Source organism: Rhamphochromis longiceps, linkage group LG20 (genome assembly GCF_057381845.1).
Source record: "Rhamphochromis longiceps isolate RC_006_pf linkage group LG20, R_longiceps_female_GT1.1, whole genome shotgun sequence".
NCBI classification, from domain to species: domain Eukaryota; kingdom Metazoa; phylum Chordata; class Actinopteri; order Cichliformes; family Cichlidae; genus Rhamphochromis; species Rhamphochromis longiceps.
Window position 1 is genome coordinate 26,851,686 of NC_140576.1, and position 13,166 is coordinate 26,864,851.

The window sequence follows — 13,166 nt, forward strand, 5'->3', positions numbered from 1 at the left end:
TGAATTTATAATCCTACTTCCCAGATACAAAATTTTGGATGAGCAGACGTCAGATTTTAGGGAACTTTTAGATGTTATCCCAACAGAGCGCTTCTCCACTGCTTCTCCAGTGCTTTCAACACCATCCAACCCGCACTACTGAGAGGGAAGCTGGAGGGAGCCGGAGTAGGCAAACAGCTGACTGCATGGACCATCGACTACCTTACCAACAGACCACAGTATGTGAGGCTCCATGACTGTGTGTCCGAGGTGGTAATCTGCAGCACGAGGGCACCACAGGGCACGGTTCTCTCACCTTTCTTGTTCAGCCTTTACACTTCAGACTTCTGTTATAATTCGGACGATTGCCATATACAGAAGTTCTCAGATGATACAGCCATCATTGGATGCGTATCAGACGGGAATGATCAGGAATACAGGGGGGTCATCAGTGACTTTGTTGGCTGGTGTGAGACCAACGTACTTCAAATCAACGCCGGCAAGACAAAGGAGATGATCATAGACTTAAGGAGGAAGTCACCCCCTACAACACCGGTGAACATCCAAGGGAAAGACATTGAGATAGTGGACTCTTATAAGTACCTGGGTGTTCACCTCAACAATAAACTGGACTGGACTACAAATACAGACATCCTGTATAAGAAGGGCCAGAGTCGACTCCACCTGCTGAGGAGACTGAGGTCCTTCGGAGTCTGCAGGACTCTGTTAAGGACATTCTATGACACTGTGGTAGCATCTGCCCTTTTCTATGCAGTGGCCTGCTGGGGGAGTGGATGCACGGACAGGGACAGGAGCAGGATTGACAAACTGGTGCGGAGGTCTAGCTCCGTGCTGGGATGTCCCCTGGAGTCTGTGGAGGTGGTTGGTGAGGGGAGGATGTTAGTAAAGCTGACATCCATCATGAACAACCCACATCACCCACTGCATGAGTATGTGAGTGGGCTGAGCAGCTCCTTTAATCAGAGACTGAAACACCCTCACTGCAGGAAGGAGCGCTTTCGCAGATCATTCATCCCAACAGCAGTTAGACTCTAACTCCTCAATCACGATGTCATAAGTCACTGGACACTGTGAACATCCACGGTCACCACTTCATGCATAATGGACCTTCCATGACCTTCCAAGCTATATAGTTTATGTCTTCCATATTTCCAACTATATCCATAATCACATACTGGGTATGCTACCATTGTATATAGTGTATTATCTTACTTTTTTCATTGATTGTACTTATTTGTATTTTTGTATTTCCTTCATATATCTGTACCTGAGCTGAGGTGACGCAAAAATTTCCCCGTTGTGGGATCAATAAAGTCTTATCTTATCTTATCTTATCTTATCTTATCTTACTCAGACTGCAGACTTTACACATCGGACACATAAAACCTGTTGTATTTTACATAAAATCCATGTGATTACTTTTCTTTTTTCTACCGATCACTGCATTTGGAAACAAATGTTACAGTTTCAACTTCTGGATCAAATCATGAAATTCTCCCTGCTGCTGCCTTCTCGTGATAACTGGATGAACCCAGAATATCAGTTTCTTCATTTTTCATGTTTACAAGCACCAGGGGCAGCTCATCATCGCTTGATATAGGCTTCAGTTTTTCACGCTGAGTTTTATGGGGATGAATTCTTCACAAAAATGCAATGAAATCAAATTCGCAAGCTTGTATTGCTTTTTTGCAATGGTGTGTAATGGACTTTACTTGTATGTCCTAGATTTTTTAAAAGTAAAATGGGAGACAGAGCCCTCCTCTACTATGGAACCAGCTCCCAGTTTGGGTTTATGATGCAGACACATTCCTGCATTAAAACATCATTTACAACAGGAACGTGAAGATAACAAATAATGAGTCATTTCAGTGACTCAGAATGACTTTCCTAATAGGTTTACCCTCCTTAAACAGATTCTTTGAGCCTGGATAAGAACATAAGCAGTAAAAATTAATTAAGGCTTGTTCAAAGAGTTTTTTCTGTTTGAAAGTAGTTCACCTGGCAAAGAAAATACATTTCTGACCAAGCTGCCAGATGACTCTTCTTTTTAGCTGAATTTCTACTTTATTGGGTTTACTCAGGCTATTGATGAGACAACATACTTGTGACAAAGCGCACTGAATGAATCCACCATGACTTATCCAATTTGGCTAGAATTCAGTGCATGAACCTGGAACACAGCATTGTTCTCATCATTCAATCCAAGTGATGCTCCAGGACTGAGTCATTCTGAGTCAGATGTCCCATCATCAAACTCGTATATTTGGATGTTTGTGGATTTGAACTGCACCAGCGCTGCAATAACAGGTTGGTATTTGTGAAGTAACCTCCACTGCTACTGTTCTTTAAAGCATTTCCCATATTTCATGTTATTTGGTACTGGAAAGCCTTATGCTTTACACGGTATATGCATAGAAAATATTTAAAATAATCACTACCTTACAAATAATTTGACATTCAGCTACTTGCTATTTTCTTTGTGTGCCCTAAATCTACATCCCTATATGTCAAATGGCATTCTGTTACAGGTGGGTGCATTATGCATTGTTTTACAAACACTGCACGCTCCTTTGAGGAAAAGTGAACTGAGGTTCACAGTCAAACTGCATTTTCTCCAGATGCCTCATCTGTAGAGATGCTGATGAGACTGAAATGAAAATAAAATATGTTTAAATGTTTTGTGACTAATGGAAAAAACATGCAGGAAACATTAATGTGCTGTCTCCATACCAAACTTAAATAAAACACATGCACTGTATTAATCTGTTTTCAACAAGTTCCATCACTTTAATGACTAATATAGTACTAAATTTAAAAACAATTGAATTGTCTGCCTCATCTGATTTCAGGTTCATACACACACGATATTGGCTTCGTTCATTGGTGTAAAAATGCTCAATGACAGTGGGTTGGGAAGTAAAGCTGTCCACTTAGATAAGAGGATCAACATTAAAATGAAATTTACTTCAATCCAAGAGGAACCTGTTTATTTCACTAGGAGACATCAGACAAATATGGACTCTACAGCCAAGTATTGACTCTATTATTTGTCCCATCAGGCAAATAACACAGCGTGTGCCGTCGCTATACCATAATAAAAAAAGATGCTTGTCACTGTCTGTCAAATTCACTGACACATAATATCCGTTTTTTGTTTGAACATGTGTACACCACATTTAGAGCAATGAAAGTCAGATTCTATGAACCTGTATGCATGCTTGGCCAAAAAGCTGATTCTGATTCTGAAATGGTGCAGCAGGAAGAGTTGGGGCTAATATTAATTATTTTATGATGCATCGTCGTGGGTGGCTTATGAATCTCCTTCTCGGGATTAATAAAGTCTAATCGCAACTTTATTTAAACACCCTACTATCTGCTGTTGATCTGATACAATCTCAAGAAAACAACCATATCTAAATGCAGCAGTGTCAACAGTTATAGAGAAGTAAAAAGTGGAATGAAATAGAAATTTTCTGAAATAGCTCAGTGCTGTACATTTGAAATATATTCTCCGCCACTGAAACCAGCCTAAATAAAGTACAGATGCAAGCCATCGTGACCACAAATTGTCTTATTTGTCTTTTGGGGGGGATTTAGCACTTTGTTTTTACACTCTTTACAGATTAAGATAATTAGACATGTTGTTTGGTGAGCTCTAAAGTTGTTGGGCATTCGTCTAGTTTCCCCTTTTCGTGCTTTTTCTTTTGCAGAAGCTTTCCTTCCTTTCTCAGGACATCACAGCGGAGGCATGTGTCTGACAGAAGATTAAAAAGTACGAAGAACCAGAGAGAAAGAAAAAAAAACACCTCAAAAAACGTGTGCTGCTTGCCGTGTCAGACACGATTCCCTGTTGCCATAGAAACCAGGGTTCTGTGATCTGCTCTCTGCAGAGTAAGAAGGCTCATCTGGAGAGGATTTCATATCTCTGGCTGTTCTGGAGGGTCATCTAATAATTCACACGTACTGTCTTCTTCCCATGCTGCTCACAGCAATCTGGCTCTACTTAGCTCAGCGAGCAGCAGGGGTCCCTGCTCCTCCTCGCAGCCACCCACTGAGGAGATATCTGAGTATACCGACGCTGTGGCAACAGCACTGCACAAAAAATATGACTGTGATTACTGTGTGGTGCCGAGGTTACATAAGGCTTTAAGCCAGTCATTAGGAAAGATGTTTTTAAACATTTGTGAAATCTGTAGTTGGCCCTGGACCTGCTCGTAAATGTTGATGTTTGCCGTGCCGGATTATTTCCGTTTCACCTTTGGTCTGACAGGAAAGCCTGCGGTTAATTCCAAACTCATGGTTAGACCGCAGGCCTCCCTTCAGTCCCTAAAATTAATCAACTCTGAAACGAGTTAAATGATGCTGTACTTTTGGATCTTTGTTTTACCAGGCTTTCAGGAGTATTATAGTGTCACTATAAATTAACTATGAAATATTTCTTTTTAAACTTGATTTCCCCTCCCTTCCATTTGATAACAATTTAGATAACAGAGTTGCTGATCACGTAATCCATGTGCAGCAATGCTTCTTGCGTGCTTGCATCAGGTTCAAGCACCACAGCTGCTCCAGTTTACATCTGACAAAATAAGACCAAAAATGGTACGATGCTGCAACAGAAAATATTGATCTTCTTCAGCATCATGGTTTATTTATATCCACTGAGGGATTTGACTTTCTAATGCAGATCATGAAAATAACCAAAAACCGTACATTGCGGATTAGTTATAATATTAATAATCGTAAATATTACTGCCTATGGTGATGAAATAAGGCTTTGTGGGTATCGGCCCTTTTGGTACGTCATGAAGCAGCACAACAATAAAATACTTCTCAGGAACATTTCTCACAGCATTATGCTAATATCAATTCCAAGAATCCTCCCAGACGAGATGTAATGAGAGCGAAACGGTAAGAACATCAAGTCAGAATCTCAAAGAAAGCAGATAAAAAAAAAAAAAATTTTTCGGATAGTTGGACAAAAATGCAGGAAGAGAAGCAACTGCTGCAGGTGACAAAGCAAAAGGCAACATTAAGTGTTGGGCGACAACTTTTCATCAGAACAGCTTCAACGGGCCTCAGCATAGACTCTCCAAACGTCTGGAAGTCTATGCTTTTACAAGATAATTCTTCATTTAGTGTTTTTTGTTGAAAAAGTGGAGATTGTTGTCTAATGCACTGGTACAAAATCTCCTAAAGGTATCCAGTTAGGTAGTGATCTGGTGACTGCAAAGGCTGTCACATGTGATTCATTTTATTTTCATACAGGCTCTTTCCTTTGGGGAGGTGACTACCCCTGGCTGTAAGAGTGGCTGGTCCTCGCACATTAAAGACAATGTGTGTGTTATCTTATTTGACACAATTTGGTACATTTTCTAGTTAGTTCTGCCAATTAGATAAACAGTGATCTCTTCTGTTCCATCGTATGCAATCGAATGACCAAATCCGGTCTATAACTGGATTTTCTTTTGGGGTGGCTTAAAACTTTTCGAGGACACCGAAACAAAATCCTTTATGCAGGAAAAACATGCATTCCGGGATCCCTGTAGTTGAAGCATGACTTCCATTGGGAAGGTCACAGGATTCATGTAGACAATCACCTAGATTGACTATATATTGATTTTCACTGACCCATTTCCTTTAGGGGACCAGTGCATCCAAGCCACAGCACCAGTTCTCACTGCTATAGGGATTAAGGGTTCGTATTTTATTAATTTAAATTGAATTAAATTTGTCACCTACACACTTACTGAGGACTTAGCACAATACCCGTGTACACAATAAACCCCTCTAATTACAAAATGTAAAAATTCAAAAGTCAAAGAACTGACAGACACAGTCTATGTCGCCATCTGTTGGTCAGTAGCCAGCACAGCAGGAATGCTTCAGTAAATACCTATAACAGAGCTGCAGGACGGACTGAGTCACACTTTACAGGCCCGAACAGTGTAATAAAATCCAGCCCAGGAAGAAATGCATTGAAATGCTTCCAACAACAATAATCTGATGGATGTGAATCAGAGAAATCACATTTCAGACCACTGGGATATCCACGTTGTGAGGCGTACACTGAAAGGTTTATTGCAGGGCTTTGTTTGCATAACAACTATACTTGAAAATAAATAATGAAACTACACTGAAAGTTTCATTTTACTTGATCTATTTTCATTTTAGATGCTGAAATGAAAACAGTCTGATATGTATTTGTGTTACTTAGCAGTCACCCAGGTCATTGTAAGGAGCAGGGAGGGAAAATAAAGAAAGCTCTTAAAATGTGGTTATCCCAACTGGGCCTTTAATCAAACCAGCAAAGATGCACAGGAAACAAGGTCAGACACCAACTAGGGAGAAACAGAATGGCAAACAGAACAACATTGTCATCCATCACGTGGCATGTTTATCAGAGAAAGTCATGGGGACTTTTCTCCAAGCATGACAAAACAAAGCCACACCCTCAGACAAAGACTAGTTCATCCCAAGCGAGGAGTGCTCAGACCTCTACACAGGAGAAACCAAACGGCCGCTCCATAAATACATGTCACAGAAGAGACACCTGGATAGGACAAAACTCAGCTGTACATCCCCATCATAAATCAGGTGATCTCAGTAGGTCACATGATAAAGTGAGGCAAGTTCTCACAATGGTTTCACCTGAAACCTCTGGTGATAATGACCCATGCCTTTTTTTTCTTTGCTCATGTGTTGAGACACATGATTAGTAGTGGCTCAACAGCCCTCTGAAGGTACAACTCTTTAATTCAATTCAATTATTTTATTATTTTAATATTACTTTGCAAAACTTAAAGAAGTCCAGTCACTTTCTTTCCAAGCTCCTTGAACAATCTGATATGTAAGACACTTAACCTCTTAAGCCCCAACGCCCCCGATACAGGGGCAAAAGGCAGGAGATCAGTTAGGCTTGGGGCTGAAGAGGTTAGGTACGCTTTGGTAATATGAGGCTGGAAACACTTGCCGTCTTCCGGTCAGCTCGAAGCAGTCTGACCACTGACCTCTGGCATCAACAAGGCACAGGGAACTACTGCTCACTAGATATTTTCTTTTTTTGACTGTTCACTCGAAACCTTCGAGATGGCTGTCTGAGTAAATCCCAGTAGACCAAAAGTTACTGAAAGGCTGAGACCAGCCCATCTGGCAACAGCAACCATGCCACATGCTGTCATGTGACTGAGTAGATATTTGTGTTAACAGTCAGTTGATATACAACATGTCTGCATGTTTAATATTTATGCAAAGATGGGTCAGATGAATATTTGGGGTTTTTTGGAGCATGAAAATAGCATTATACTTCCAGTCAAACTCTTCTTTCAAATATTATTTTAATTGCATTGCTGAAGTTTGTGGGCTTTATAAAGGTATGTAGCACCACTGGAAGAATAAAGGTTGTTGGGCTTTACTACTTAATACGATGGAAGCACAGGACTTCCACAGCTAATTTGTAGAAAATGCCTGTAGAGAGATAAATGCATGCAGATAAATCCCTGTTCATTAATGTTCTGCACGTCACATAACGCCTGCAAAGTTTAGAGTGACCTCAGGAGATGCCTGCCTCCGCTCCTCACTGATCCCTCAGACAATCTGCACAACACGTCACCATTCTGAGAGGATTGCACTGCTAGGATTACACCATTTGGCATTTTTCTGGTTGGGAAAAAAAAGCTTAACCACATTGATTAGAGAAAAAAATGACGAAAGCAGATCAATTCAGGATATTTTGGGGCTGATTATGTTGTTGTGGGATTGATGCTGCTGAATCATAAATAGACGAAAGATTATTTGAGGACAAAGATTTCTTGCAGCAACACACTGTGCAGACCAAATGTTAATGTTATTGCTCTCTATCTGTGGCAGATTTCCAAACAAAAAATAAACATATTTAGTTTATTTGTTCACTGAAATTATTAGCTAAAGACCGATGGGCTAACACCCTGGCAGGCGTCCATTCTTCCACAAGACGCAAGAATCACTGCTTTTATTTATAGAAGCCCGTTTCCACCACTAAAGGGAAAAAAAGGATCCATAACTCGAAATTTCGAGTTATTTTCTCGAAATTTCGACTTATTAACTCAAAATTTTGAGAAAGGTAACTCGAAATTTCAAGTTAGCGCTGCCAATCAGTAATCTACATGAATGACGTCAGTTCCTTGTTACCCAGAAGCTGAAGTCCTCAGGTACAAATGCTACAGCTAAGCTACCAGTATTAGCTGAAAAAATGATGACATCCTCGTGTCATTAGCTAAATCACATTGCGTTACTATCGGCAAACGTACTCGCGAAAGCGCCATTTTGTTGCAATCCCGTTTTGAGAGAGCGTTACTCTGCGCCATATGCTTCCGGGTAACAAGAAAGTGACCTCATTCACGTAGATTACTGATTGGCAGAGCTAACTCGAAATTTCGAGTAATTAACTCAAAATTTTGAGAAAAGTAACTCGAAATTTCTAGTTAATAAGTCAAAATTTTGAGTTATGGATACTTGTTTTGTTTTTTTTGTGGCGGAAACAGGCTTTCATACTTATTGCTCAGATTTCACTCAGAGCATTTCTCTGGATTGTAGTGTTCATTTAAAGAATGTTTACATTCCCCCTCTACTCATAAAGAGCCCCATCAGCTTCATTTATGATGTGTTAATGTCTCAAGCTAGTCAACAAACAGGTTATTAACATAAGATTCACAGTACTGATATTTATTTCAGATGTAAAATGATGTGATAGCTTGAAATAAACATACACTTGCATCCTGTTAGGTAGTTACGGTCATAACCATATTGGTTAGGATGATTGATCCTGTTGGTTGACTCCCACATACAGAAAGCATGGCTGTGGGCCTTTCTATGACTATTATCCTAATATCAGAATTTTAATCAGTGCTATGAAACTGCTTTGCTATGCTGATGCTTTTTACATTTTCATTGACGCAATTACTGCTGACCATGCAGTCCTTAGACTCCTGAACTACTTCTACTTGTTCATCTTTCAGTTGATCCTTCTAGAGGTTACAACAGCAGATCTCTAGCATCCTTGTCTGTCATACAAACATCATCATCATCCTTTTTGCATCCACATTGTTGCCCTTTCTGATGAAAGTCAGCAGCAGGAATACACTGGCGTGTAGTCTCATGACTGGGTTATATTCCCAAAGTCAAAACTTTAATTTGATAGCAAACTGGATTTATTTCTCCAGAATATGACAGTTTGTGAGCTCTCTTGACTTCTCACTGGATTTTATTCTAATTTATTTGTGTAATACAGCCAACCAAAGATAAAGCTGAATCGTAAACAATCTTAAGGCCACATGAGCACCTTTTAGTATGCTCGTTTATTTTAATGTCACTGACATTTAAGGGAAAACCACAGATTTTGGCAATTTATCCATGTGCTGCTTATTATTACAGCCAACCACCTTTCTTTTATTTCTTTTTTTCATGTTTCTAGAGTTTTAGTTTAAGAGCCAAAACTGTCTCATGAAAATATTAGGAGAGCAAAAAAGAGATCCTTACTCATATCCTGAACATCATTTTAATTTATATTTATATGCAAAAAAAAAAAGGATTTGTTGACCTGTTCCAGATTTACCATGCTAACTTCAGCTGTTTTTTGCCATCCAGCTCTTATTAGCTTTGCCTGTGGAGTGATAAATCATGATTGGATTGTTGCATCATCTACAATATACCAGCGTTACCAAAGAGAAATAGGATACTTTTTCTTCAGTGATATATCATATCATATCAACAATGCCTTCACATTCTTTTCCAGACAGCAGAGATAAAATATAAAAAGCAGAGAGTCTGTGCAGCCAAACATCTGACACCATTCAACTGTAAATCAACCACATAGTAGTTCTGTGTGAATTGTGCAAGTTCCTCTTACAGTGTGCTTCATGATCCTGTGTTGTCATAAAATTAAAGCAACCGTACTGAGCAAATATTTTTGCAACTTGGAAGTTGTCAGATTTTTCTCTCAAGCTCATCTTCTACAAACATTTCATCCAGAGAGCACAGCAGAGAGAAACTCCTTTTACAAGTCACTTGATACTTGTGTGAAAATGTGAAAGCCATACTGTTCAATAGTGACCCCTCTTTTTTATTAAATCCCTTCAGGCATATTTTCTAGAATCCCATATGCAAGGATCTGAGGTCATCTGGGGGACAAGTCCATGAAAACAAAAAAACATACGGCTTATAGCCATAGGCATGAAGAAAATGAAAAAGGTTTGAAACCAAATGGCTAACTTATGTGGCATCGCAGAGCCTGATTTTAACGAACGTGGGAAACTGCTTGTACTGTGCTACAGCTGCTGCATTAAACAGCAGTGTGTGCCAGCAGCAGCTCTGGACGCACGTGAAATTTGGCCTCCCTTGGAGAGATGGAACATACACAATTACACTATTAGCTTGGCCTTGCGCATAATTCATCAACTGGGCTTCTTTCTTGCCACTTCATCCCTCAGCCACTGTGAATAAATTCATTTTCAAAATCCCCCTTCATTCATTAAGATTCATTAAAGACTCTCAAGGACAAAGAAAAGGGGATGTTTTGCAGTCCCAGAGAGGCTGTATGTTCAGTAATTGCTCTCCCTTTGTTGAAATTGCGATTAGTACATCATGAAATTGGCAGCATATAATTTGTCATCAGTTACCACCATTAATAGAAAAAACACACAGTGATAAGAAATGAAATGGTCTAGATTATTTCCATATGCAGTCATTAGTGTAGTATCTAATAGTGGCAACAGCAGATAGCCTTTACTCAGTAAGGAATAACAATAATTTCAAACAAGGGAAAACATGTTCACTTACTATATGGTAAATGGCCAGTATTTGTATAGTGCTTTTACTAGTCCTGCCTAGGGACCCCAAGGCGCTTTACACACCCAGTCATCCACCCATTCACACACTGGTGGAGGCAAGCCACAGTTGTAGCCACAGCTGCCCTGGGGGAGACTGACAGAAGCGAGGCTGCCATATTGCGCCATCGGCTCTTCTGGCCAACACCAGTAGGCGGTAGGTGAAGTGTCTTGCCCAAGGACACAACGACCGAGACTGTCCGAGCCGGGGGTCGAACCGGCAACCTTCCGATTACAAGGCGAACTCCCAACTCTTGACCCACGGTCGCCCCACATTTAGCATTTACTATATGTAGGAGCAGGTTTCTACTGAACTTTGCAGCTTTGATCAAGCCTGCTGCTCTTCCCTTCAAAAAGGTTTTTATACAACTGCCTTATGTGAGGTAAGGGCATAGGTTAGGTTTAGAGATGGCACGATACCACTTTTTTATGTCCGATACCGATATCATAAATTTGGTTATCTGCCGATACCGATATGAATCCGATATAGTGTTTTTTAATCAACAAAACTGTTTTTTAAATATCTTGCTGCATTTTGTATAAGTTCATACTCAAGTTTAAAACAACAACTACACTAAAGCTATTCTGTTATACCTGTATGCAAAAAAAATTATTTCATAGTTCAGCAATACTGATCAATCTAATAAACTTAAACCTACACCATCCTCCCTATTCTGGTATTTGAAAGAGTACTTAGCATAAATATTAAGCAACCTAACTAATAGGGTTCCAACTCCCAGCAACAACAAAAATAAATAAATAAAAAATGGGGAACCACCCCTCACGCTCCACCTCATGATGCTTAATCGACGTAATCAACCTTAATTTGATGCAGTGTGAAAAAAATGCACAGAAATCAATTATTTTTCAAGAAATATTAAATAGATTCAACATCTTTCTTCAACAGAATTGCAGACTGCACAGATGGTACCTTCCCAAAGGAAAAAGTACTATAGCTTACTAGGGTATATATATTAGACTTAATAGTTACTATATACAGTAATGGACTTCTATTCATTTTGCATCAAATTAAAACTTTGGGTGTCAGATAATTATTTATTAAAAGCTCGACATTTTAAATGAGAATAAGAAAGAAAAGTATGTCTTTGTGCCCCCTTTTCCCTGTTAATGCCCTATCGGCCCCCCTGGCTAAACTTTGCTAGATCCGCCCCTGCACAGTTACCAGTGTCAGCTATGTAGAAAAAGATCCTCGAGTAGAAAGTAATAATAAATAAATTCTAACAACAGCTGATCAAGCTTAAACGTGCTTCTGTTGTTCAGCCGCTGGTTTCCTCTTTCTGGTGCAAAGTGGGCCAAAAACAAACCAGAGAGACGGACTCGCGACAGAAAAGCCGATCAGCTGATCGTTAAGCAGTTTCATGATTGAAGTAGCAGCAAGAAGAGGCAGTCGCTTGTTAAGCTTAACGCAGGAATGCTTTACAAACATTCAGAGATGGACTTACACACTTGCTTTACTTCTCTCGGGATAACTTTGTCGGAGATGAAATGCCGGGTTGCTAGCGAAGCTCCACATGCTATCCAGACCACCACAGGTCCCGCATGCCACAGCCGCTCTATCACGTGATGCATACTGCTCCACGTGCTAACGTTCTGAGGCGAGTTACGGCGTGTTGCAAGTTTTGTGAGGTGCTTTCGTGATATTTAATGGATCGGATTACATTTTTTATTTTTCTCCGATATCCGATCCAGTAATTTAGGTCAGTATCGGACTGATACCGATACGTAATATCGGATCGGTCCATCTTTAGTTAGGTTACAATAAGGTAACTGCTTGTTGTGATACAATAGGATCGGACAGAGGGCAGGCATATAAGGAAAATACTGGTCAGGATATGGTTTGACCCCAGAATAACGCCAACCCACAGCTTTACCAGTTTGCTTTACTCTCACCACTCCTGTAGTTTTATTGACCCAGAGCAGGAAGCCAGGTCATATTATTGACGCAGGCCTCTTGAAGCTGTGTGGTGCTTTTAGGGTTAGGGTTAGGGTGATAAATTGTAGGTGATAGCAGGCAGATGGTTTGAAGAAAAGGTCTAAAGATATTTTCCACCTTTGAATGGCTCCAGGTTGCTGACAAATTCAAAACACCTCTGTCATATATCCATCCTACAAACTGCTCCCAGAGCACCATATTAGTCATAAATCTGTAACGTAGGGCCAGTGCAGCTGATAGTACCAAAGGTAGCCTGCAAGCAATGAAGGAATTTTTCTCTCTCTTCATGAGCTGAACATCCTACATCCCTCCAATAAATAAATAAGCTAATTAATAAGCAGTTCTTATTGAAT

At 40.0% G+C, this 13,166-nt stretch overlaps 1 protein-coding gene across 1 annotated transcript; it reads left to right on the forward strand.

The window, feature by feature from the left end:
* The first annotated feature begins 70 nt into the window (after positions 1–70).
* LOC146645488 (uncharacterized) lies at positions 71–11,679 on the forward strand. Its single transcript, XM_085394251.1, has 2 exons — positions 71–1,132; positions 11,260–11,679. Exon 1 carries the CDS (start codon positions 493–495, stop codon positions 1,033–1,035), a length of 543 nt encoding a protein of 180 aa, XP_085250377.1. The 5' UTR covers positions 71–492; the 3' UTR covers positions 1,036–1,132; positions 11,260–11,679.
* Positions 11,680–13,166: the final 1,487 nt, after the last annotated feature.